This window comes from Lissotriton helveticus, chromosome 1_1, assembly GCF_964261635.1.
Source record: "Lissotriton helveticus chromosome 1_1, aLisHel1.1, whole genome shotgun sequence".
NCBI lineage: Eukaryota > Metazoa > Chordata > Amphibia > Caudata > Salamandridae > Lissotriton > Lissotriton helveticus.
The window spans coordinates 526,084,181-526,111,776 of record NC_136057.1 but is presented as its reverse complement, the minus strand read 5'-3'; the positions used below and the strand labels follow the sequence as shown (position 1 = coordinate 526,111,776).

The following is a 27,596-nucleotide window of genomic DNA, read 5'->3' as shown; positions in this document are numbered from 1 at the left end:
GTAGTGCATTATCCTGCCCAAAATATTTAAATATGAACTAAACTTGGTTATGATTGATCATTGTTTGAGCAGAATGTAAGAATTTTGTTTAATGATCATTTATGTCATTGTATAAAATTATCTTTTGTATCAAATGTACGTATAAATTCACACGTGGTGCTCTTGACTTTACACCTTTCAAATATGTCATTATTCTAGGTAATGCTTATGGGACCAAAATTCATAAAATGTCTGAACTCATCAGTGCACAGCCCTAGTGTCCACTGTAAATTAACAGTGCTAGGAAACTTGCTTAATTCACTCTGGTGCGTAACTAGTGTGCACTCATAGTTCATATGTGTGGTAAGAGAACAGACAAAATCTATTGGAACACATTACCTTTCACAGAGGGAAAAGTGCGCCACTTCCAACAAAGTACAATCATAAGTTTAGAGAATATTGAGTCAGTGACTAAATGTATACACTGAACATTTCATATGGAGAAGCCAATAAGCTGTCATTGTTTTATAAGGAAGCTAAATACAGACTTAGTCCTCTGTGAGTCTAAGGGCCAGAGAGTACTAAACTCGGTGTTTGTGACTCGCGATTTGCATTTTTTTGCGAATCGCGAGTTGCGAGTTGCAAACACTTATGTACAACAGTGTCTGAAACACTGTTTGCAATTCCCAAATGGGTCACAAAAACATATGTCCAGTTTGTGGAAAGCGCCATACTTGTTTGTGGAATATGGGAAGCAATTCTGGTGTATCAGAAATGTGAGCCCCAAAATCCAACATTTCTGGAGTATTGATTGTGAACTGTAGTGTATTATCCTGTCCAAAATATTTAAATATGAACTAAACTTGGTTATGATTGATCATTGTTTGAGCAGAATGTAAGAATTTTGTTTAATGATCATTTATTTCATTGTATAAAATTATCTTTTGTATCAAATGTACGTATAAATTCACACGTGGTGCTCTTGACTTTACACCTTTCAAATATGTCATTATTCTAGGTAATGCTTATGGAACCAAAATTCATAAAATGTCAGAACTCATCAGTGCACAGCCCTAGTGTCCACTGTAAATTAACAGTGCTAGGAAACTTGCCTAATTCACTCTGGTGCGTAACTAGTGTGCACTCATAGTTCATATGTGTGGTAAGAGAACAGACAAAATCTATTGGAACGCATTACCTTTCACAGAGGGAAAAGTGCGCCACTTCCAACAAAGTACAATCATAAGTTTAGAGAATATTGAGTCAGTGACTAAATGTATACATTGAACATTTCATATGGAGAAGCCAATAAGCTGTCATTGTTTTATAAGGAAGCTAAATACAGACTTAGTCCTCTGTGAGTCTAAGGGCCAGAGAGTACTTCACTCGGTGTTTTTGACTCGCGATTTGCATTTTTTTGCGACTCGCGAATTGCGAGTTGCAAACACTTATGTACAACAGTGTCTGAAACACTGTTTGCAATTCCCAAATGGGTCACAAAGGACCTTCCACATTAATAGTCATGAGGCATGTCACATTTTGCGACCCATTGGGATTTTCCGGCACTCAAGGGATGGTTGCCTGCTGGAGTCAGTAGACCACCATGTCTGTGACTGCTTTTTCAGTAAAACATTTTTTTTAAATGCAGCCCGCTTTCCATAAAGGGAAATGAGAGGTAATTAAAAAAGAAAAATTAAATGTTTCAGTTTCATTTTTTACGAGAAGGCAGTGGTTCGCTCTTAAAAAACGTTTTTGTTGGCAAACACAAAGGGGAAGGGGTTCCGTGGGGATCCCTTCCTGTTTGCAACTAGCTTACCAACATTTTAAAATAGGTGGAAAATGCAATTATTTCACAAATGCATTTGCGGACGCCCTTGGCATGCCCCTTCCCAGTAGCAACTTACAAAAGTTATTTTGTGAGTCTGTAACAGGTTACCAACTCGCAAACTAGGTTTGATACATGCTACAACCCTTTTTAGCAGTCACAAACAGGCCAATTTCCCTTTTGCGACCACTAAAAAATGGTTGTACATTAGGCTCTCAATGTTCAACTTCACGAGAACTCTGCCATCAAAGCACTGCTTGGGCCATACTGACCGAGAGGGCAGTCACAATTTTGCATTCTTTCCAAAGAGGTTTTCATCACTTAGATTTGTTTTCATCGTTTTTTTCTTATTGCTGGCAGATATCCCAGATTTTTTAAGCATCCTACTGTGTTTTGTTTATTATAGCACACTTTGTTGATCCTAGCTCCAGTTGAGTTATTTTGATTTGAAATGTTGAAGCATTTGAAACCTTATTCATTTTTAATTCCTTAGTCTGGTGAGCGGTTATTTTATATTTTCAGAGCTTGAAATGTGTTTTAATTTAACTGGTAATCTCTTCTGAATGGAAGCCTTGAGCACAGCTTGCTCTAGAAAGGCAAAGAAGGCAAAGAAGCTTTACCGTAGTAAATGTATCTTTGCCAAAAGACTATCAATACATGATTTTGCAAGAGTTCTGGTTCTGAGTCCATTTAAAACACTTCTTTTCGTCACTCTGTAGAAATATTGAATGAAGCCTATGCTGCATTCTATTTCTGCAGATAGTTGTTCGTTAAAATAAAAAAATAACAAAATAACAAAATGTGCATTGCATCTTGCCCCAGTTTATTTGCAAAATGCTCTAGTTGCATATACTAATGTCGGAAGTTCGGAGCTTACCATTATTGGCTCAATTGACTATCTATTGATGGCAGTTGCAGCCGGCATGACTCACGGGTGTGGGGGTGGAGGGTTTAATTAAAAAATATATATACAGTAAAACTTACTTTCGCCTCTGGTCCCACGTCACGTCTCCTTCTCTATCTCCTTTCCGAGTTCCAGGAAGCAGGCAGCCTCCCTCTCCTCCCCTAAGCCAATCACAATGCTGCAACGGCAGCATTGTGATTGGCTTGGACGCCAACCGCACAGGCGTCAATGGGGAGGCCGTTTTCTACAGGCAGGCTGCATGCAGGATCCATGGAGAAAACGGGAGAGTGCGTATGACTGGTTTGGTCGGCCCTGGGACCGACCAAACAGTCAGCGCCCACAACAGTGGGCAAGCCATTCTTCCCCTGCCCTGCAGCAGGACCGACCACCCGCCCAGCCCCAACCAAACCATTTTTTCTGCTTTCTTACAGTGCGAGAAGCAGAAAAATAAAATGCTATTCATAATACCATTTTATGTTTTGGCTTCTCGCACTGCGAGAAAGCAGTGGGGCGACGCTCCTCCGCCCACATGGAGGAGCAGCCCCTGATCGATGGTAGATTTAAAGAAGACAGGTGAAAGGTGATATTAGCAGTTTTGATTTTTTTTAACAGTCACCTGGAGCCCAGAAATTTTCAAGAATGCAGTATACATTGATATGAGCTTAAGAAATCTTTGAAAAACGAAATTAATTAAAATAATCATCAGAAAACTGAAGAGAGAAAGTAGTGTTGTTTTATTTAGGCTTACCTAGCCCTCCCCTCGCGCATAACAAAAAAACTGAAAAAAATGTACTTGTAAGAGTAGTGCCGAAGGAGAAAAGGCTCAGCCCTTGAGAAGTATAATGGATAATTTTTCAGCCCGTAGTCAATCCCTATAAAAATCTCAGAGAAAGGAGGACATGATTATGGACTTAAATGTCCGAGTAGGGATACATTGCTTGATAAAGGGGGTTTACCTGTTTTTAAGTAATATCAATGTTTGTTGATAATAGCTGAGACACTAGCACATAATGTGATGCATGGAAGACCAAGCAATGTCCCCAAGTGAAGAAGCTGTGATTTGAAACCATGTCTCCTGGTTAAAAAATCATCAAGTTGCCACAAGAACCACAAGAACCCCTCGCATTACGAGTTCACTGGATACATTGGCTGTGGTAGTACACAATTAATGATATATTGTATTCTACTGAAATAGGAGAATCTTAATAAGAGCTATGAGAATAAATATAAGTATAATGAAGTCAATGCTGCAGTTGGTATGCCCCCTACCAGCGTAGCCAATTACCGACCCAACACAACTACTAACCCTCACACTCCTACAGGTGTAACAATTCAGACGATTCTGGGCTCCTAAAGCTGTAAGAATGGCTAGGAGGGAGGGTACTAGCCATTTTTCATGTATATTGAATTAATTAACAACTGTTGTTGTGCTCATCTCCAAATTAGAGAAACTCCGCCAACATGTGTCATACATGCCAGTTTTGATAATTAGGTGTCGGTGCTGTGCACCAGAAACCACCTGCTCAAACTACGTACTGCATATTTGATCAATTTAATTTCATGTGAAGTGAATCAAGATTCTTACATGTAAAAGAATTTAAATGGATTTGCTCTGTTTATTCATTTGCAGCCATCACATGCCCAAGCTCAATGGTCTATGATCACTGTCGCACCGCTTGTACTAAGCACTGTGGGAATGATACCAGCGATGTCCCCTGCTCAGGGACACCAACTGAAGGCTGCTTTTGCCCTGAAGGAGAAGTAATATTCAATGGGCAGTGTGCCAGTGAAGAGGTCTGCTCTCAGTGTATTGATGAAGATGGCGTGCAACATCAGGTAACTGCTCACTCTCACTTTGTGTGAATTGAACACATGCAGCAGGTGTGAAAGTATGTGCAATAAAAATCTTTAATCACATGTTTAATGCTGGGAAGCCTATGACATTCACATCCTGTTTGTCATACTTTTTTTACTGACACATTGTGAAGCACAGCTGCTTGGGAATGTAGCCACATTTGAAATATATTTGTACATTATATTTTGTTGATTTGTAGAGTGCATTAATCACTCGAAAGGGTATAGAGGCGCTTGGGCGGGGGTAGGTGTGTGGTCCCCAAGGTACTTATAAGGAGAGCTAAGTCTTAATGCCTCTTTCAGAACTTAAGAAGTAAGAAGGAGGCTCTGATGTGTTGAGGGAGGTTGTTCCATGTCGTAGGTGTAATGTAGGAGAATGAGCAACCTCCAATTTTGCAGTTGTGGGGAGTTTGTGAAAGTGAGAGTGAGGCAGAGCATAGATGCCTGGTAGGTTGGTGGAAGCATATGCAGCTGCTTCTGTGTTGTGTAGGGCTTGCTATGTGTGTGTGTGACAACTTTGAATAGGCTGTTCTTGTGAATAGAGAGCCAGTGAAGTTTCATGAGGGGTAGTGTGATGTGTGTGCAGTGTGGGAAGTCGAGTATGAGTCTTGCATCAGTGTTCTGATGGTCCGGAGTCTGTGTTGGAGTTGAGGGTGGTAAACTGTTAGTCGTGGTGTCTTTGTCTATCAGTAGAGGTGTATCTTTAAAGAATGACAAAGGGAGATTTCACTGTTGGCCAAATTATATTAAGTTGGTTAGTGTCTCTTCTAAAATTACCCCAATGTACAGGAATTCTTTAATGACGCTGATAAAAATGATAACTTATATATGCAATGGAAATCTATATGGTTGCAGGTGGGTTCTGGCAATTCAGTGGGCCCAGATTATTTGCTTTTTTGATCACCTGGTTTTGGACATTTACTCTAGGTGAGTCTCATTACATGTTTCTCACCCTCAATAATCACATGGCAAATGCACTGCACATGTTTCAGACCACTGTCTGCCTTTTCAGATAAGGCTTCTGTGATGCAGCAAGGCTAAGGGGCACTTGGTTGGTTACATGTGACCACATGCACACATTTCTGCAGGCTGCATATGGGAGATTTCTGTTGTGTGCAATCCGGTAACCAGGATTATATATTGACTTGGGGTAGGCCTTGTAATGTTAGAGTACACTAAAGGGGGAAATCAGTGTGATTGACTGTTTGTCTGTAACGACACTTTATTATACACATAGGAGGAAAATTGTCTCAGAGTGCAATTTTGCTTCACTTCCGCCCACAGAGTGCAGTGACATATCAAAATGGGATGTAACCTGTGATCCAAAATCTCCAAGTCCCAAAAAGATATCTGTACAACTTTTGGCTCATCCGGTATTGGCAGATTTCTCTGGCTCAGCTTGGGATCTGAGCCATGGACAACTGGAAGGGAGAACCCTCTGATGCCCACAAACGACTAAGGATTCTGCCCCAGTTTACCCCAGGACCAGTGGGTAGCCCCAAGGGCCAGTGAGGCTGACCCCTTACATCCCCGGAGGACCGGTTGTGGGAAAACCTTGTACTTCTGTGCCCAGACACAAAAGCCAGGAGAAATGGTGGTACAGAGAGCCAGGTGAACCAGTTTTCTCTGGATTACCACTTGGGAGGTCTGCTAAAACGTCCCTTGGTGACTAGAGCTTGCCACCAAGAGTAAAAGAAGCCCAGGATCATCCAAATCGGCTTCCAGAGGCCTGAGTTATGTAGTCATAGGAGTGGCAACCTTTGACCTTGCTACCAAATGGAGCACGTTGCGCTCCACTGCCCTTTTCATAAATTACCCCCTGGGTGCCCTAGGATGATTATTCTTAATTGATTTGCAGGGAGGGGGTGCGATTGGGTCCTCCTTCCCAGACTCTTCCTTTAGCCTGGTAACCCCATCCCCCAGGCTGTAGCCACCAGGAACAGAGACGTTTTAAGGCATGGGCAAAGTGGGCTCTGGCCCAGGGCCCCAGCCTTTCAGGGGGGCCCCTGATAAGAGACACCTCTGTTCTGCAAGGAATCTTGCCCTGATGAATAATTCTTAAACAGATTATATGGAATACCTTTTTCCTTTCATTTACTTGTAATTTACGTTATGTGTGAGAGTCTTCTACAGTTTGCAGAGAAATGTTGTGTTTGTGTTTCTTGCAACACCCTTTAACAAAGTTTGTTTTGGATCAAAACAGGACCTCAGAAATGTGAAATGGAAGAGTGTAGCAAAGAGTATTTGTAGTAATATTAGTGAGCTGCCGTGTTACAATATTGAAAACATTCACTATCCCTTATTAGATGTAAACACATTTAGAATTTGGAAAATTGTGCCTGTGCACCTGGCCAAAGAGGGCATGAAAATGCTGAAACTGGATCATAAATTCAAAGCCGTTGCAAACAGGGGCCCCCAAAGTATGTTTGGCCCAGGGCCCCCAAAACCCTTAAGATGTCCCTGACCAGGAAGGGGACCGGGATCCCATCCCTGACCTCCCTGAGCAGGAGAAAAGAAGGAGTGCTATTGTCCCTCCCCCACCCCCAGTGGTGGTATGCCAGCCCCGCTCACTGTGCCCCTATCTGGGGGGAGCCGGTGGCCACCATGAACAGAAAAGTTCCTGCCCTCAGGAGCAGGCAGGGAGAAAGAAGCTGCCAGCTCCTGTGACCATACACAGAGGTGCGGGATACGTGGGAGTCAGCGGGCAGCGAGGGGTGCATTTCCTTGGCTGCCCCAATGTTAAAGAGGCATGGTTTTGCCTTGGTGGGTCCAAGCACCCCCCCAAAACATAAAAAGCAAAAGGGAAAAGCTGTGCTCCATGATGCAAAGAAGAAGGCTGTGGCTCTCCCCTGTGCAGAGGAAGAGCTGCTCATCTAGTATTTACTGCTCTGGCTGGAGCTCCCCATAATGCCCTACAGGTCCTTTCTATTTACACATTTTGCTATTCATGGTGGCCCCAGGATGGAAGGGGCACCACCAACGAAATAAAGGAGGTGTGGGTGGATGCAGGAGCACTGTCGCCCCCCCCCCCCCAAAAGCGTTTCTACAGAGGAACTGACCCTATGTTAACAGAGTACTAGATACCACAACCACTCTGGAGCATGTGCTGGGAGTATAGCTCCCACTAGGAGCTTATTCTATGGTTTTATTTATTTGGTTTAACAATGCTAAAAGAAGGTGCATGTTTTACAGTGCCTTTGTTTGAGTCTGTGGTTGCATGTATTTGTAATCAAAATACGATGCTCTCTCATGGGTGTTGTTATAGTGGGATTTTCATGGTTCCTGAATAAAAAAAAACACATATTTTGCACATTTTTAAAATGCTTTATTGATATAATAATGTTGATTGTGATTACTTATCACAGTGAATACACATTATTAACATTAATATGTGCATTTACGCCTGATAATTATCATTGATAATTACATTTACATATAAAAAGATGTCTTTAAAATGTGGTTTGTTGATCTTGAACCTTTGACCAACCAATAGACTTACTTTATATGTTTGTCTGATCCCCTTTAGGGGGGTCAACAGTGATTATGCGCTGTCATCTATGGTGTTTTCCATCTACCTATGTACATATTTGTGAATTAAAGCATAACATTTTGTAGTGTGTGTCTGTAATAAATATACTTTTCCTTCTTCTAAAGAAAAAGCACTGACTGGACAACCATTTATTGAGTGGTATTATTGCATGCCAGTGAACGGTGGTAACTAGCCCACACCACTTCCCCTGAGCAGCCCTTTGCCTGCTCTGCTTCGCTACCATGAGAGCTCAAGTGCTACAATGGGATGCTTGGTTCCCAGTAAGATGACATTTTTGACCTATTACTTGTGCAAGCCATACAACTAATAAACCTATTTCCTACAAATATTAATTGAATTTAAAGTAGAAACATGCTGACTGTTGGAAATGCTCCAACACAACAATAGGGCAACCCACTATTCCCCAAGGAACTGGGTATATTCAATAACACAGTATAAATGATCCTTGAGGAGTCATTTAATTTTTTTTTAGGATTTGAAATTTGTCACATCAGTGAACACAATTCCATCAGACTCAAGAAACTGTTATCAAAACAAATATTTTTATCATAGAATTAATCTAGGTACATATAGAAATATCTTTATAGCATAGCATAGGCATAAATCCGTCTACGAATCATGTATGGCAACTCAATGTCTACTGCTTCCTTGTTTCTGACATATGCAGTAGTTTCTGACACTTTTTACACACAAGTATAATGGCACCGTTAACAATTTGGCCATATATACATTACTTATCAGTATACATAGGGTTCAAACACATTGATTAGTAATGGTATACAATAAAAAAGGGTCATGGCATCGACGTTTCGGTCTCACAAACTGTTATTTTTCAAGACCATCATCAGGACATGTGTTGCACCATGAATCTAGCATAAAACAACATATACATAATCAGAAACATATTTACAAAATTCCTTGAGTACAAAAATGTGTATCGTCTGCCCTCACCAAACCAGTTGATCCAAAGTGTACATTACACCACCACTTAACAACTACACCTCTAATCAAATGTACTACCATGTGTGTAATACGTATGTAACACCTCTACAACTATAGTCCAATTACACCACTAGTGCAGCGCATTATATAATTGTATACGTGACATGAACAAACAGCATAAATATGTAAACCTAATTACTCACACTGACGACAGATAATTAAAACCTCAACCGTCGTGTCCTAAAAAGTAACCACAACCAACCATGAACAACTTAGTTTATCACAAGGAACCAACATTAGACACCATATATGTTGGTCCTTCTATCTTACCTTTCGCCTCTTTATTGCATATATGTGATAGGTCTACAAACAAAATACAAATATATGCTCATGAATTACAAAGATCTCTGGTATTCTAAGTATATCCAAACGTATTATCAACGTGCAGTCATATCAGCACATACTAAACAAATACAAAAAGTACTCACACACGAAGATTGCACTATACTCTACCCGTATATTACCTGCAGAGGAGACAAAACGTAATGCGCTGCTGTAAACACGATGTTTAAACATCAGAGTGACCCAAATCCTATCTACATCGCATCGGTCATTTAACTTACTTATGGAACGCTGTATGAATCCTTCTCTCGCTCGCTTGCCAAACCAGTCGAGTGCTGCCGCCACATCTCAAACTCTCTTATGACCCTTTCAGGATCATGTGATCGGGCCTCACGCAACGTGTCGGCCATCTTGGAGCCAAATGTTATGCCGGACCTTCCATAGAAATCAGCAGCCAGTCAGGCAATGTTAGTGCCGATGAAGCCATATGCTCAACAAGCCTCCCAACAGCCTAATATTGATTAGATTAAAAGACAGTAACAGCTTATCAAGAGCTTAATTTGTGCAGGATGAAATATCCCTTTCTATCTGTGTAACTGTAATTTTCATAACCTATGGTATACCACATAGTGGGAGGCTCACAGTTTCCTAATTCTGTCATATAACTCCGCATTGGAAATCACGCGGTTATTGCAATAACCTCCAAGTTCACTGTGAATAAGACTGCCAAAAAATTCCTGCTGGAAACTTATCATACATCAAAGGTCAAAATCAAGTTACTAGAGGGTGGCCAGCGTTTGCCATTCCACAAACAAATTCAATCCCTTTTCTACCGTTTTAGCTGCCCAAATCCACCTGTTCTCTTTTTGCGTGAGCAGACGATCCACATTAGGCCTTCTTCTTGAATTATTAACAGTTTCCAAAACAAACTATTTCATGTCACCCAGGGAATGATGCTTTTCTAAATAGTGTTCCACCAATGGTGCAGTCTCAACTTTGCAACGGATACGTGACTGGTGTTGCAACATTCTTTTTTTAACTTCCTGTGTGGTCTTACCTATATAGTACATGGAACAGGGACATTGTATACAGTAAATAACATTTTTCGTTTAACAGTTAGAATGTTCTCGCAGTACCCAGTTTTTTCCATTTATAACACAGGACTTTACAACTGATGTTGTTTGACAGGCTACACAAAAACCACATGGATAGTGAGCAACAACAGGCATTAATCCCCACATGTTTTGTATTGTGTTGGCAACTGGTTCCTTATATGCTTTTACAAGGTGATCCCTCAAATTTCGTGATCTTTTGAAAGCGAACCGTGGTGACTTGAGCTGAGGTTCAATTTTCTGTATAAGGTGCCAGTTCTTGATCACTATCTTTTTGATCGTATTTGATTCTGATCCAAAAGTGATTACACATGTGATCGAATCGCACATATTCTCTTGCTTAGTTTTGGATTGTAACAGGGCCTGTCGATCATAGTACCAGGCCCGTTTCATCGAGCGTTTCACAAGTCTGTATGGATAATTTTATTTGTAGAATCTTAGCCTCTTTAAAATAATCCTCCCTTCTGGTACAGTTTCGTTTAATACGTTAAAACGGTCCAAAAGGGAGATGATCACGCAAATTACGTGGGTGGTGGCTTGTATATTTTAAAAGCTTATTCCTCGCTGTAGGTTTGGTAAAAAGACTTGTCGAGAGTTTACGTTCATCATTCCAGAATCTTAAATCCAAAAAATTAATGGACTCCTTATCATATTCCATTGTAAATTGCAGGTTGGTATCCTGCTCATTTAACCATGTATGAAATTCCTGTAATCTTGAGACAGATCCTTCCCAGATTAAACAAACCTCCTCAATATAGCGTAGATACTCTCTTATGCAACTATTAAAGGGGTTGTTGTTATAAATGACTTTCTCTTCGAACAAGGCTACGAACAAATTCGCTACATCCGGAGCAAAAATTGCTCCCATGGCCACGCCTTTTATTTGGCCATAGAAATCCCCCTCAAAGATAAAGTAATTATCCTCCAGTGCAATCTTCGCACATTTAACAATAAAGTCTGTTGGAACCCGATGAGGACAGGGTCTTTTGTCTAGAACTCCTCTGATGACGGTTAGGGCTTCTGATTGTGGTATGCTTGTGTACAAGCTTTCTACGTCCATCGTAACGAGGACATTCGTTTTTTTGTCAAATGATTTTCCTCCTAAACGATTGATCACACTTGTACTGTCTCTAGTATAGGATTTTGTAGGGGCCACATCAGGTTTTATGAAAAAGTCCACATACTCAGCCAGTGGTTGTAAAATAGACTGGCACCCCGCAACTATTGGTCTACCGGGTTTTTTTTTATTGTCCTTATGGATTTTAGCTAGCATATAAAACGCCAGAATCGAGAAGTCTTTTTTGTTTAGGTAATCAAATTCTTTTTGGCTAAACCACAGGCCATCCAAGCCTGAACTGGTAAGACTTAAAATACTTGTTCTAATCTATCAGTTGGGTCTCTAGGTAATTTTACATAGTGTAAAGTATTTTGCAACTGTCTCAACACTTCATGGTCATAGTCACTCTTGTCCTGTACGATAATACTCCCACCCTTGTCAGCCGGTTTGATAACAATCTCATCCCGACTGGCAAGGGTTTTTAAGGTCTGATATTCATCTTTTGAGAAATTGTATCTAACATACTTCCTCTCACAGAACATTTGTTCAACTTCAGTTAGAACCACATTTTCAAAGGTGATTAATTCCTTCGGCATCAGTTTAGTTGCCGGATAAAATATAGAAGGGCAACGTAATCCTGTGACATTCTTTTGTGTTTGCAGTGGAGCTTTGTTAAAGAAATATTTCAGGCGTATCATTTTAAAAAATGCATACAATTCAACCTGAGTGCTAAACAAATCATTTCTATTCGTGGGCACAAATGATAAACCATGACTTAACACCTCAATTTCTTTTGTACTCAGTTCATGAGTTGACAGATTAAAAATAGGTGCAACTTCCAATGTAGGATTAATCTGACTGGCCATTGTAGATAGATTAACGACAGATGTAGACTCTACCACTCGTAATAGCTGTTCCTCGTTTGGTGAAAACCAGCGGTGTATTGGTTCCTGAACAAGCCCCTCCGAGTATTCCGAGCTCGGCCTCTCTGCGGTGCCTGACCTTTCCTTAAAAAAGAGGGGTTCTGTCCTCTACCAACTCTGAAATTGGAAATGTTCCCTCTGCTAGTATTTTCATCAGAGCTGGAGGACGCTGTATCTGAGAAATTGGTATACTTTGGTGCCCGAAAGGATTGATTCGGTGCAAAAAAATCTTTTTTTAAATAAGGATATGTGTGTTCTCTAGCATAGTTTTTTATATCCTTCTGAAGTTTTTCAGTCTTTTTTATTATATTAGTTCTCTGAAAATCAGCTATGGTGGTTTCTAATTTCTTCAGAAACTCCTGATTGTCTGTGGATGTAGTATCTTCTAAGACTTGTTTCTCTAAATCATCTATTTATCTTTTTAATCTGTCTATTTGTTTTAAGGCAGTTTTAATGCTCAAGACCATCCAGCTTCTTGAGCATTTATTTGATACAAAGCTGAACCCTACTTTAAATTCTTCATCCTCCACAAAAATTACTGGAATATTCCGCACCTGTAACCCCACTGGGATAATGTTATTATTGAGACAGTCCTACAAAAATTTAGCATGCAATTCAGTTCTTATCAAAACAAATATTTTTATCATAGAATTATTCTAGGTACATATTGGCCATATATACATTACTTATCAGTATACACACAGTTTAAACACATTGATTAGTAATGGTATACAATAAGAAAGTGTAATGGCGTCGACGTTTCGGTCCCACAAACTGTTATTCTTCGAGACCATCATCAGGACATGTGTTGCACCATGAATCTAGCATAAAACAACATATACATAATCAGAAACATATTTACAAATTCCACGAGTACAAAAATGCGCATCGTCTGCCCTCACCTAACCAGGTGATCCAAAGTCTACATTACACCACCACTTAACAAATACCAAATGGCCAAACAAAAGGCGTGACCATGGGAGCAATTTTTGCTCCGGATGTAGCGAATTTGTTCGTAGCCTTGTTCGAAGAGAAAGTAATTTATGAAAATAACCCCTTTAATAGTTGCATAAGAGAGTATCTACGCTATATTGATGACGTTTGTTTAATCTGGGAAGGATCTGTCTCAAGATTACAGGAATTTCATACATGGTTAAATGAGCAGAATACCAACCTGCAAATTTCAATGGAATATGATAAGGAGTCCATTAGTTTTTTGGACTTAAGAATCTGGAATGATGAAGGTAAACTCTCGACAAGTCTTTTTATCAAACCTACAGCGAGGAATACGCTCTTAAAATATACAAGGCACTCACCCCCAGTCACAGATCTGGATTTAATCCATCATCGTTGGCAGAGTATGCCTAGACGTTGGTCCCTTGCTCACTTTGCCACTGGATTCAAGCTAGCCTGGCTAATGAGGGCTGTTACCATGAAACTGGTCCCAGGAGGCTTGTTTCCAGTCCAGGGAAGACATGGCTTGGCAGTTTGGGCTGGACTGTTCCCGTGAGGCACAGGGTCATGATCGATTTGCATATGGCTATGTCTGAACTGGGGTGGCGACGTGAGCTAAAGAATGATGATGGATTGAACCCATATCTGTGACTGGGAGTGAGTGTCTGAAAAGTTTAAGCACTCCATCCATCGTCTACTTGTGTTTGCCATTTTTTATTACTTTAACCATTCTGTGCCTTTGCCTGTCTCTGAATACATGTCTGTGTTGGGTGACAGCTGGGATTTGTGCATTCCCTCTAGACAGTCACACACAAGGGGAGCTGGGATGGGACATCCTACCTGAAGTTAATTGGGAGGGAGTAGCTGACACTTGCACCTGAATGGGCTGTGCCTGTTCCCATACAAGGAGCTGCCTACTTCTGTGTAGTGAGTCTGGAGGCAGGGCATGAAAGACAGGGATCTTGTGATTTTTAAAAGCCTCTTTGATGTCTGCCCCACTCCAAAGGCACAATTGTATATAAGTATTGGACACCTAACACCATCAAATCAGAACTTTACTGGAACCAAAGACATTCTGCCTGGAAGAAGGGAGTGCCTGGTAGGAGAGATTGCCGCTTTGGTAATTGCACTGCTGTGCTGGCAGCTGATTGCTGTGCTGTAGGAGGGACTGCCACTTTGCTACCTACTCTGCTGTGTTGGCCTGCTGCCTGCTACTTCTTGTCTGGAAGTGAGAAAGACTGGACCTCTTCTCTTCATCCTTTAACCCAAGATTCTACAAGGGAATGTAAGCTTGCCTCCTGTTCACTGATGTCTCAGAGCCCCAAGAAGCTTCTTGCAACTCTGCTGGTGCTGCTAGTCTGTCAATTGTGATTCGATATTTTGCCAGAGGTGCCGCCCTCCAGTCCTGGGCTCAGAAGTGAGTTCTGTAACTAGTTTCTGCCAAACTCTACGAAGTGACCCCTTTGCACCGATCGGAACCAACTCAGTGCCCTCCGACACAGTGCTGATTTGACGATGATGTGAGTCCCAACTATAAGGCTTGACGATAACGCAGTGCCAATCTGAAGACGCCACTGCTAGGCTCAACTTCGACGCAGAGTTGATCCTTTGATACCGACTGCAAGTTTCCACTCCGATGCATTGACCTGACTGCGTGAATCGGAACCAATGCAGGGAGTCCTCTACACCGACGCTTGCTCCATACAAAGACTGTTTCAGCAGGCCCTGCATGGGTCCTGAACCCGGCCTTCCCTCCATCGCAGTCGGCCTGAACTTTTTAGGACTGTTGACTTCTAAGCACTGTTTTTAGATTTAATCTTTAAAAATTCATATCTCGACTTCTACTCACTGGATTTTTGTTATGGTGCTCTTGTTTTACTCAGATAAATATTCTCTATTTTTGTAAACTGATGACTGATGTGTAGTCTTTTTTTTCACTGTGTTACTGTAATTTAGGTGTTGCACAAATACATTACACATTGCCTCTTAAGTTAAGCCTCACTGCTCTGTACCAAGCTACCAGAGGGGGAGCACAGGTTCATTTAGGTTCTATATCTGACTTACCCTGATGAGATTTGGGGTCCCTACTTGGACAAGATGACTTCCTCTGCCAACAAGAGACCCAATTTTTAATATTGACCACTTTATAAACTGCCTACAAATAGAGATATTTACCATATATCTCACATGGGCAACAATTTCTAAAATGTATGCCTCTGTATTATGAGAAAGTACCATCACTTGGCTTGTCAATCTAGCATTTAGCAGAATTCATTATAGAATAAGCCATTGGTTTACAGGAACATTGATCCTACCTGTCCTTTACAAAGGGTGCACTAATTTGAGTTATCATTGCCGTAGTATTACAGAAATGACTTGCAAATCCTTAACTGGTGCAAAATAATTGTCTTTCGTTAAACAGTCATGAGAAAGAAGATGAACAGCAGCGGTGGCTGCTCTTATTAGGCAGAGGAGCGTCGCCCTGTCTGCTGCGAGCAGAGTAGTAAACCAACATGTAAATGAATACAATTGTGTTAATGGTCTTATTGATCTCATTGAAGTCATCCTCTTCTCTCCTAAAAACAACAAGCTCCCCATCCAATCCTGGATCTATGCCTTCGACTGTTCACTCTCTTTGTCCAATTCAGTGAAATCACTTGGTATCATCATTGACAAAAATCTAACCCTTAACGGCCACATAAAAAACTCGGCTGCAGGAGCTCTCTTCACTTTCCGTCATCTAAAGAAAATCAAAGCCTTCATTCCACCTGAAGACTTCAAATGGGTTGTCCAATCCCTAGTACTCTTGAAAATTGACTATGGTAATGCTATCCTCACAGGAACTCCCAAAGTACACCTAGTCCCCTTCAGATCCATGCTCCACTTAGCAACCAGGCTAATCACTGTCTATAAATGTTTTGACCACATCTCCCCAGCCCTAAAACTCCTTAACTGGCTGCCCATTGAAGGTAGATCCTCCTACAAGACAGCATGCATTACGCATAAAGCTCTACAACAAAATGCCCAGTTGTACCTCACAAATAAACTCAAAAACGCGGGCTTCTCCAGACCAATGAGGAGCACTAACACTCTCCTCCTCATCCCCTCCTTTTGTTAAAAAAGAAAAACACTCAATCTCGCTCTTTCTCAGGAAATGCACCGAACATCTGGAATGCTCTCCCCAAGGAATTGTGTTGTAACTCCTCCTACCTCAGCTTTAAAAAACTCAACTTCACCTTCTCAGCAAAAACTGGGGTCCTTAACTTGGCATCTGACCCTACAATCTTCTTCCCCTGTCCTAATCCTCCTCTACTTCACTCCTATCTCTCACCTATCCCCTCCCCCTCTTGTTATATTTCACCTTGTGCACTCCCTCGCTTCCCCGCCTTCTCTTCCCTCATATTTTTCTCTTATCTCACTCCTCCTAAAATCCATCTCGGTCGACCTTTCTCCCTTTTCTCCAATTTGGTTCCTCCCGCCTATTCTTATCTAATTATCGCTCACCCGCAGCCATGCCCAGAATCTGTTTTTCTACCTCCGTCACTCTCTATGTATTACCATGTTAACTAGCCCTATGTTGAGCACCTTTTTCTTGCTTATTACCCTTTGCCCATTCTGTTTTATTTTATTTGTTTTATATTACCGGTCTAATGCTCTGCTATTGAATAATCCGTTCTTTGTCTTGTAATCTTTTTCCATGCACATGTAAAGCGTTCTGATACCCCTGGTTCTAGCCAGTGCTACATAAAACCTTTCAAATAAATAAATAAATCAATCATAAATTACCATGCCATGGCACTGGAGAGTGTGAGGGCGGGGATGACTCCTTGATTGGCAGCAGCCTGGATGACACAAAAATTGCACACTGTGCATGTTGGATTGGCCAGCTGTCTTGTGATGCCCAGCCCGACATGTGCACTTCTGCCCGCACCAATCCAGCAGCTGTGTTGACTACCCTGGAATTGCAGACACAGGCACCCAGTCACAAAAGCAGCGCTGGTTTGGCCTGCTCCGTCCAGTCCTGAAGGTTCTCTCAAGCTGAAAACAGCATTTGTTATTTTTATACTATGAGTTTTATATAGCGCAACCCAAACCCGAGGGTATTGGAGCGCTTTACAGCATTTATAGTACAGGAATCACAAATAATCATCAGTGTACATATCGGTTCAGAAATCCTTGCGTGTAGTGCAACATAGAGGCAGGGCAGTCCTGAGAGCCTCGCAGAGTGCATGATTGTCTTGCGCAGAACCATTTTCAGGGACGGGAGGAGCGTGGAGGGGTGAAAGGATTCTAGGAGGAGGTAGATTATGGTGACAAGTGTTGTGGTGCTGCGGAATGCAGGCATGAGCCCTTTAGCGCTGTTTACCTGTCCGGGAAGGCAGGGTTGAGGTGGAGGTCTTTTAGGAGGTTTTTTTTATTTTACAAAGGACGGGATAGTCCTAATGTCTGCTAGGATGGAGTTCCAGATTCTGGGTGTGTTTCCGGAGAAGGAACGTGCAGCGGTTTTCAGTTTCCGTGTTTTCATTGGAATGAGCAGAAGGGAGTTGGAACTCCTGAGGTTCCTAGTCTGGCCCGCCTTTTTGAGTTTGGAGGCCAGGTATTGAGGTTTCCCTGTGGAGGGCTTTGTGCGTGAGGCAGGCAGTCTGAAGCTGGCACGCTTTTCTATTGGGAGCCATTTTAGATCTTTGAGTGCAGATGCAATGTGCTCAAATTTCCTGACTCCGGTGACCATTCTGGCTGCTGCATTTAGAGTTGTTTTGAGGGGGGCTGGGTGGGATTTCGCTGTACCGGAGAGGATCGCATTCCGTAGTCGAGTTTGGATAACACCAGGGATTGGGTGGCTTGTTTGAGGTCATTGGGCGGGATGAAGGGTTTTATTTTGTTGAGAAGCTTCAGATTAAAGAAGGCAATCTTCATGGAGTTCTTGATGTGACTGACCAGGTCAAGTTTGGGGTCTAGGGTAAATCCTAATGATTTAGTGGAGTTAGCCAGTGTGAGATTACAGTTGAGAGCATCGATTTCTTTAAGCCATTCCATGATTTGGTTTTTTTTGTCTTTGGTGGAGATGAGGAGAATTTCAGTTTTGTCTTGGTTGAGTTTGAGGTGGTTCGTGGATAGCCAATGCTGGACTTCTTTAAGAGTTTTGTTTAGTCTCTGAATATCTACAATGGAGGACGTTTCCAGATAGATATGGGTGTCGTCTGCAAAGAGGTGAAAGGTGATGTTGGCTTCTTTGAGTATGGAGGTGAGGGGTTCCATATAAATGTTGAATAGTTGAGGGGAGAGCACTGATCCTTAGGGGACACCTCTGTTGACAGGATGAGAGTCAGACGTGAAGGTTTTGATTTTTATCCTTTGGGAGGGGTTGTGTAAGAAGGAAGAGAACCACTGTAAGACCACCTTGTCTGCTCCTACCCTGTCTTAGAGAGCCTTGATGAGAAGATTGTGATCCACCGTGTCAAAAGCTGCCGATAAGTCCAGGAGAATGAGTAGGCAGCATTTGTCGGTATCTAGAGATTTGTGAATGTCATCCACGATGTTGAGGATCATGGTCTCAGTGCTACAACCTTTGTAGAAACCCAATTGGTGGGGATCTAGAAGGTTGATGCTCTCCATGTGCTGAGTCAATTGTGAAAGAATGCACTTTTCAAGAATTTTGGCAAGGAGGGGGAGATTGGAGACGGGTCTGGAGTTGTTAAGACTGTCGGGGTCAAGGCCAGGTTTTTTCAGGAGTGGAGTAACTTGGCCGGCTTTGAGGCAGTCAGGAATGACACTGGTTCTCAGGGAGCTGTTAATGATCTTGCACCAGGAGCTATGGAGAGTTTCTGTTTCTTTGTCAATGGAGTGGGTAAAGGATCTAATGCGTGAGCTGTAGGTTTGGAGGTGGAGATCAGATTGAGAATCTCAGTTTCCGGTATGGGGTTGAAGGATTTCCAGACTTTCGTCGGGTGTTTGCATGCATTGGCTTCGGTTTCTGGGGGTGAGATTGTGCCAGAGGTGTTGGGGTTGACGTCTAGAGAGAGCTCAATCTTTGTGGTTGTGTCTATGAAGGAGTTGGCGAAGTTGTCGCACAGGTCTTTGGAGGCCTGGCTTAAGGCAGCAGAGTTGTCTGATGATATTAAATAGTTCTTTGGGTCTGTTTTTCGCCTTGTGTGTTTTTAGGTCTCGCCTGCGTGAGCTGTGCAAGTGCAGTCTCGCTGGCGAGATTATATGTTTTTTAGACAGCTTCAGTATCGGGCTTTAAGCCCCGCCCCTCTTTCCCATTGGCTGGTTTCACAGTTTATGCTAAACGGTGGCCAGCCATTGGGAAAGAGCATTCAGTGACGTACACTTTTCTCTTTTTGAGACAGCCCACTTGGACGGGCTCGTCTGACTTCCTTTTGGCGTAAAAGGTTTCTTATCTTTATAGGCCATGTTGGCCCAATATAGATAAGAAACCTTTTACGCCAAAAGGAAATCAGAGGAGCCCGCCCAAGTGGGCCGTCTCAAAAAGAGAAAAGTGTACGTCATAACTGCGGCTGCCTGGCAAGCGATTGTTTCCTTATCTGGGGGGGCGATACAATGGCACAGAGTCTCTTTCGGTGGCGACATAACACCACGTAGGTGCCATTTTGTTCATTACTAAGACAATGCCAGTAAAGGTGAAGTCCAATAATATTTTAAAGCATAAGATGCAGAGAAAAAGAGGTTGGACGGCTTGGTTGTGTATAAAATGCTGCGTCAGTGAAATTGAAAACGGGCCGTGCTCTTTCTAGCGGAAAGTAAAGGCATTGCGCGCCTGCACTTTCGGTGACCTGCCCCGCCCCTGTGCTTCTGCTGGCGCTGCTCTCATCCCTGTGTGCGATTTGCTTCCAGATCCTCTCCGGAAATGCGAATAATCTCCTCCTTTCGAGAATACTCAATACTGTGCTGCTTAGGAACAGCCTTTCTCGCCTCCGTAATGCTGAGTCCTTGACTGCGCTACTGCAATAGCTCCTCCAGTGTAAAAACTCTTAAGAACCGAGCTCATTTCGTCTTGCAAGAATTTGCTATGTCCGAAAAAAAAACAGCATTCCTGACCGCGTGCCTTTTCCAGGCACTGCCCCAGGGCAGGAGCGCCTACACCTGACGCTTCCCACGGCCTGCTTTCCATCGCCAAATATGCTTCCCGCCCCAGCTATATAGCCCATGAACGGGGAGCTGGCTGGAAAATGAAGTTCTTTACATAAACACCACTTACATTGCACAAGACAACACTTATTTTTTGTAATTACTTTTATGACATTGGAGATTAAGTTATTTGATTAGAATCACAGGCTGTTGTGAGCTGATAACAAGGCTCAAATCTGGTCCTCAGTCTCCAAAGGCATCTGCTCTATCAGTTCAGCAAAGCTTTATTTCGTTATGAAATATCTTAAAAAGCACATCACACTTAACACCTTCAGCGCAGCGCAGATTCCTGGTTCTATTGAGCCTACCGGCTCATGTCGTAATGGTTCCGTCATGAGCACAGCTCAACCGACGCTCATGGCGGAACCGTTCAGTCATGAGCGTCGAAGGGGCTAAAAATACGTTTCTTACAGGGAATAATCTGATAAAAGGTTAAAACTAGCAATCATTTTTATAATACAATTGTAAAAAGACTTTAAACCAAGAATCAGCTTTGATGAAGTTACAATACAATAAATATTATAAAAATACATTATTAAAAAGCTTGATTAAAAGTCTGGATCCAATAACAATCTGCTCTATCTCTAATGCCACATCCTCCCCCTGCTTCCGCCATTTATTTTTCATAGTGTGCCCTGGTTTTTATTTACGCTATGTATGATTCCCTGCTGTAGAATGCGTAGTTTTTCAGAATGCCCATGTACTTTTTTTGCATTGAGGAGAGTTCCATCTCCCCTTTTGACGTGTGCTTGGCTTTGTCCATTCCAGTGCTGCTTACGTTTTGAGTATAAGCCCTCAAATAACTTTTCAGATGCAAGACAGGGTCTGACACATACCAGGCGAGGGAGAATACCTTCTCCGGTTAAAACCATTGCAAAGTTACGTTCACCTAGCACCCCAAACATATGGCAGCATTGATGATTGTTGTTTTGTAAACACCAAGTACACGTGGCCTGAAGGTTCAGAAGAGGAGTACATCACCTGTGGATTCTAAAGCACTGTGAGCCCCTAATAACACCCTGATTGTTAGGCTGGTTCTGAACTGCGATAGTGCTCGCTTCTGTTGAAGATTTACACCAGCATCATCTTTTTTTCTTCATGCCAGCGCGCCATTTTTTTTAGTTTGCTCTTTGCTGTGTCTTGTGCTATGTATTCTCCAGCGAAAGCCCCAAAGGCTCATTGACGGGACTCTGAAGCATTGCCTGCCCCTCGCCACTGCATCCAACTCTGCTACTAGTGGGAATGCAAGTGGGAAACGGCACTTGCACCACATAGGCTACGAGTGATGGGTTCCACTTTAGCTAGAGACAACCCGTGGTTCAGGGGAGTCAACTGCTTGGAGGCTTGGGTCCATGCAAAAATATAGACAGATACCTAAGATAACCACGGAGAAGTGTTGCATATAATGAGTTTTAGGGTTATAGGCATAAAATTATCCAACATTCTTTTTTTAGATTACGCCCTGCTCCCGAGATGTTAAAGAACTCTCTGACTACACAAGCCCTACAAACCAGGATCTTCATGAAATGCAACAGGTCTAATGCACAAGACTACCCATTATGTGCAAATAAAAATACAGATAAGAAAACATGGTGACCACAATACTTAATTTGTAAAACAGTACGTGCTAGGGCCCAGATTTTTTCTCAGAAGCCCGTGACCAGAGCTATCAAAGGTCAGTCAGGGAATACCAGTACTGTGTAGTCTTGATTCCGCTTCATGACTCTTTAACACACCACCACACACTCCCTGCCCCTTTATTCCACTCTTTCAGGTCCTTTCCATCACTGATTTCTGTCATTGTTTTTCTGTCTTACTTTTCCTCTTTCTTTTCCCCTATTGTTTTTCTCTCTCTCTTTCTTGTTCTTGGTCAAAGTCTGATGAAGAGAAATAACGAACAGTCCCACAAATTAGTGCTGGTGGGACCCACCTGCAACCACGGGCTCAAATTAAGCATTAATTGTTGCATGAAATGTACTATTTGTATTCCTTTTCATCTATGGACATGCCATAGTGCATTGGTGCACTGTAATATTTAGCTCGTAAATAGTTCATTAGTTTGCCCGTGTACGATTGTGTTCTCACTTCACTTTAAATTGGTTACTAAAAATAAGAGTCGGCTGGCAGTGTAGTGAATTACAGAAGTACAATTTCAAGACAGCAGGTAAAATCTAACCAACCTAGGAAAATAGAAAAAAAAACATTACAAGCTAATAGTCACAGCAGGCAAGGGGACCATAAACATGCCTTTTCCTTTCATAGCTAGGGTCAGGCCACCCCTGAACCTAAGAGCCATCAATTCACTAAAACCATAAGTGTAGCAGAAGTGGCCTCATACCTTCTAATAACGGAATATAACATACACCACACTTAATTTTACCCTGGTCTGCAAGACAGATCTGTGAGTAAAGCTTTCACTTGTGACATGACATACTAGTGTGACATGCAGAACACATATGTCAATACATGAAGGGCTGACAGTTTTGTATCCTTAAGATTGAGTCAGTACTATTAACCTAGGTAAAAACAATACTTACAAGCAAGGCCACTGTAATTATGTGATTCTGTAGCAACAGCTTTTTCTCATAATTATGGATTTGCCACATTTGGCACCTAATTCATCATCCGCTGCATAGTCAGCAGTGTTGAACAAAACAATTTGTTTGTAACTCAAAGGATCAAAAGTTACTAAATAGTGGCGAAATGGGTTTGAACGCAGTAGAAGACCCTTTGCAAAAGTTATCTAGTCATCTTTCAGTGCATATTTCTGTATTTGGATATTAAACTGGTACAAATAAGGTGTAATCTTTGCCCAGACTGTATTGCCATGCATAACAAGCATTTACAATGCAATAGGTCTTGCATTTGCAAAAGTTAGAGCTATTGGCATTGTAAATGACAAACCTTTTATTTATGTGTTGGTTTTGAAAACAGATAAATAAATGGCATTGTCATTTACAAATTGCAATGCAATAGGTCTTGTATTTACGCAAGTTTGAGCTATTGACATTGCAAATAACAATGCATTTTATTAATGTTTCAAAAACCAAAACGTAAATAAAATGCATTGTCATTTACAATGCCAATAGCTCAAGTCGCGTAAATGCAAGACCTGTTGCATTGCAAATGCTTTTTTGTATTTTCTTCGGGTTGCTTTGAGTTGCTCGTGGAGGCCTGTAGAGGGGTTGTTCCTCCATTGTCGTTCTGCAGCTCTTAGTTGTCTTCTTTCAGCATTGATGTCTGAGTTAAACCAGGATCCGAACGGAGTGTTCCTGGTTTTTTGTAGTTTCAGGGGGGCTAATTGATCTAGGATGGTAGAGTAGAGTTATAGTGAGTGGTGAGTTCCGTTGTAGAGAGATCATCTGTGGAGGTAGGCAGAAGTGAGCCTAACCTTTTTTCAAAGTCGGTCATGGAGATCCGTCTAAGATTTCTCGTCCATTTGTGGGGTCTTGGAAGGGGGGTTGATGAGTGATTGCTTGAGTAATGCGAAATAGGATAAGGCGATGGTCAGATCAGTCCACAGGCAGGATCTGGTCAAATGTGATGGTGTCCTGTTGGGCAATGATGGCACCCAGGGTCGCTCCTTTGTTATGGATGCCTTCTGAACAATACTGGGTGTGGTTGTTGTTATGCAGCAGCTCCTTCAGGTTCTGGATTGCCGGGTTGATGTTTTCATTCCATGTAGGTTCAGGTCTCCCAGAATTAGGCTGTTGGCGTCTTGGAGTGAGCAATGAAAAATGAGGTCGGACAGGTGATCGGTGAATGCACTGGTGTTTCATGGGGGATGATATTGGAGATGGCACTGGAATGTCTTGTTTTCACTTGTGTTGATGTTTGCGGAGAGGCACTCGCAGGTGTTATAATTAAAGGTGTCAATTTCTGTCACAGATATGTTATTGTTATGAATGATTGCTATACCTCTGCCGTTTTGGTCTTTTCGATCTTTGTTGATGATTATAAAGCCTGGTGGCACGAGAGTGTCCAAGATTGGTGTTGAGCATTCGTTTAGCCATGTCTCGGTGATGAAGGCTATGTCTATGTCATGGGTGAGGATAGATTCTGCTAGCTCAGTTGCATGCTTAGAGGCAGATCTGCAGTTTATAAGCATGCAGTTGCTGTTGAGTGCCTCTTTGGTGGGGTTCTTCTTAAGAGGGACCCTGGGGATGTTGGAAAGGGAGGCTGGTGTCTGGGGTGTTTAGGAGGGGAGAGGTCCCTGCTAAAACCGGTGATCACCTGGATTTTGGATAGAGGGGTGGCAGTAGCAGGGGTGTTGTATGAGGAGGCAAGATCTGCTGCTTCACTTGGGGACATCGCTGCTCTAGTTCTGCTGGTGCATTCTGGGTTCCAGCATGAGAGCAGCTGCAGGATTGATTAGGTTTGTGTTGGCGACTTGACCAGTCACCAAACAGTAGCGGGTGGCAGGTAGAGTGTGCACGTGCTTGAGGGAGTAAGACCATCATGACTAGTTGCTGCAGACTTTGCCTCGTGCATGGTGGAAATTCGGGGAGCAAAGCCTGCACGGCACAAGCTAAGATCAAGATGGAAGTTTCATCAACGGGCCGTTTTGCGAGCCCCTAATAGCGATTCATAGCGAATCGCTATTAAGGACTCGCAAAACGGTATTCATGTAGGAATTGCTAAATAAATAGCGATTCCTACACATTCCTTATTTGCGAGTAGCAAATTGCTAATCGCAAATAAGGAATAACTCCCCATTCATTCCTATGGGCCAAAAGACCCATAGGAATGAATGGGGAGTATTCCTTATTTGCGATTAGCAATTTGCTACTCGCAAATAAGATAGCGATTTCAAGGGTGCACCCCTGAAATGTAATATACATTGGAGTTGCGCACACACATGTCCAAAGGACATGTGTGTGTGTAACATGCAAAAGAAAAAAAATGCACTAAAGTGCTTTAATCTATTTTTTCGCTATTTACCACGAAGTCAGACTTCGTGGTAAATAGCGGCCAAATATAGCGAAAGAGCAATTTAAAATTGGTTGATGAATTGCATTTAAGGAATCTCTAATAGAGATTCCTTAAATGCAATTCCTCGCACAATAGCGAATTCTGTAATAGCGATTATTGCATTTGGGATGATGAATCCCAAATGCAATAATTGCACTCGCAAAGGGCCAGATTCTCAGAATCTGGCCCTTTGCGAGCCGATTTTCGTTTCATGAATCAGGCTGTTAGTTACTGTGTTGTCTCGGTCAATGTGTGTGCGCCGGTATGTGTAAGTATTACAATTGGACTGAGTTTGTGCTCTCAACGAGTTTGGCCTAGATTTGGAAAAGTGCAATATTAATTTATTTGCTGTGACGGCCTTTTGTCTTCCCTGATTACCCATTCTGTTTACAAAAAAGGTGCAATTATCATTTAAATAGCAAACCAGAGAGCAGGCAGGTTAAGAATTCTTGAAGATGCCCATTGCCTTCCGTCTTTTCCTCAGCCTCGCGCTCTCCTTCACAGCTTTCCTCCGGCTGCTAATCAAGCTGACGGTATTAAGACCAGAATAAGAGGGGATTTCCTTCACTGATGCGTGCTCGGCAGCTCTCTAATTTGCATCTCTTTTCAGCTGCACTCATTGGGCTCACAATAAGTACTGTGTTTATAATAACAAATGTGGAACCCATTGAATGAAGTGAGGTGTCAGCGGTGAACCTGTGTGGTGTTTTGCGACTCCTCTTTTCATTCCACACTTACAGTGCTTATATTAAACTCTAATTTGCCAGAGTGCTAATAAAAAAAAAAAATCATTATCACACCTAATTATTCTGGTCAGAGCGTGTTTAGTTACAGGTTATGGTCGATGTACAGAGAGGGGTGTGGACTCAATCCTCTCATCTAAAACGTAGTAATTGATTTGAGCTTTTCGAAACTGGTGCTTTTGGCATTGTGCGCTGCTCCTATTTGCAGCATAAGATATGACATGCTGTTTTTTTTTCTTTTTTAAAGAGTGCATTGTGACACATCATTTCTTTAGGTGAGACATGGGAGACTTAAGAAATGTAGCCTTGTGCCACTACCAAAGGCTGTTTTCATCTGTTGTTTGCCCGTTTGTGGGCAGCACAGGCAGTCGTGACCTCTGCAGCAATGATATGCCAATTTCATTTAACATCGATGGAACTGAAAATAAAATTAATGTGCCGGGGAAGAGGTTCACAGGTTGCCTTCAGTACCAGTGCAGTCCACAGTGCATGTGAAGCTGGACACTGCCTAAACATTTCATGTGTAAATCAGAAACCATCGTATATTTGCTGTGTAAATATTCCAGAAGCTGTGTAGAGCTAGTTAAAATATAAACCACAAATCTGTTATTTAATAAGGCAGATGATGAGCTGCAACGCATGCCATGAGGCTCTTGTGAAAAGGGCATCTCGATTTATAGAATCTGTTAAGTTTCATGACTGACAGCACACACCCATCTGTAATGACCTGATAATTCTGCCAATCACCAGGGCATACTTACCTTATCCTTTCTCAGGACCCAAAAAGATACTACACTTCACAATACTTATCTAAGAAAGGAATAATACTAATGAATAACTAAAGATATATGGCATATGCTGGGGAGCTTGCGAAAAATAACGCTCATTGGCGACAACAACGCGAGAACAATACCAGTGACGACAAAACAACAACAACCCGGAAAAACGTCACTCGGTAAACCAACGCAAGAAACCAAGGTTCCACAAAGTAACAACGTACTCCAGGGTACGAAAACACAACAGAATACCAAGAGTCACAAGTTAACAACAATGCGAACAACAATGCGAAACAAAGCCCACCCTGGTGGAGCTAAAACAACGCGCACTCCTCCTAACAATGCCTGGGGTGGATTACTTACTGGTTTTGGTTTCCCTGCATAAGAATGGAGCCCAACCTTCAACAACTACCTGCAGGAAGGGAAACTTACCATCCTTCCGATGCTACAGCACTTGGACCAGAAAGGCCCCGACCTCCCATCCCAAGGAATACAGGCGAATAATGGTGTTTATT

The 27,596-nt window shown here is 42.2% G+C and overlaps 1 protein-coding gene across 1 annotated transcript in view; it reads left to right on the top strand.

Annotated features, from left to right (window-relative positions):
* The window catches only part of VWF (von Willebrand factor), a 1,169,185-nt gene that overhangs the window by 799,567 nt on the left and 342,022 nt on the right, over positions 1 to 27,596 (top strand). Inside the window, exon 38 of the mRNA XM_078673989.1 lies at positions 4,339 to 4,544. Within this exon, the coding sequence (XP_078530115.1) occupies positions 4,339 to 4,544 (206 nt within the window). The remainder of the gene's footprint in view (positions 1 to 4,338; positions 4,545 to 27,596) is intronic.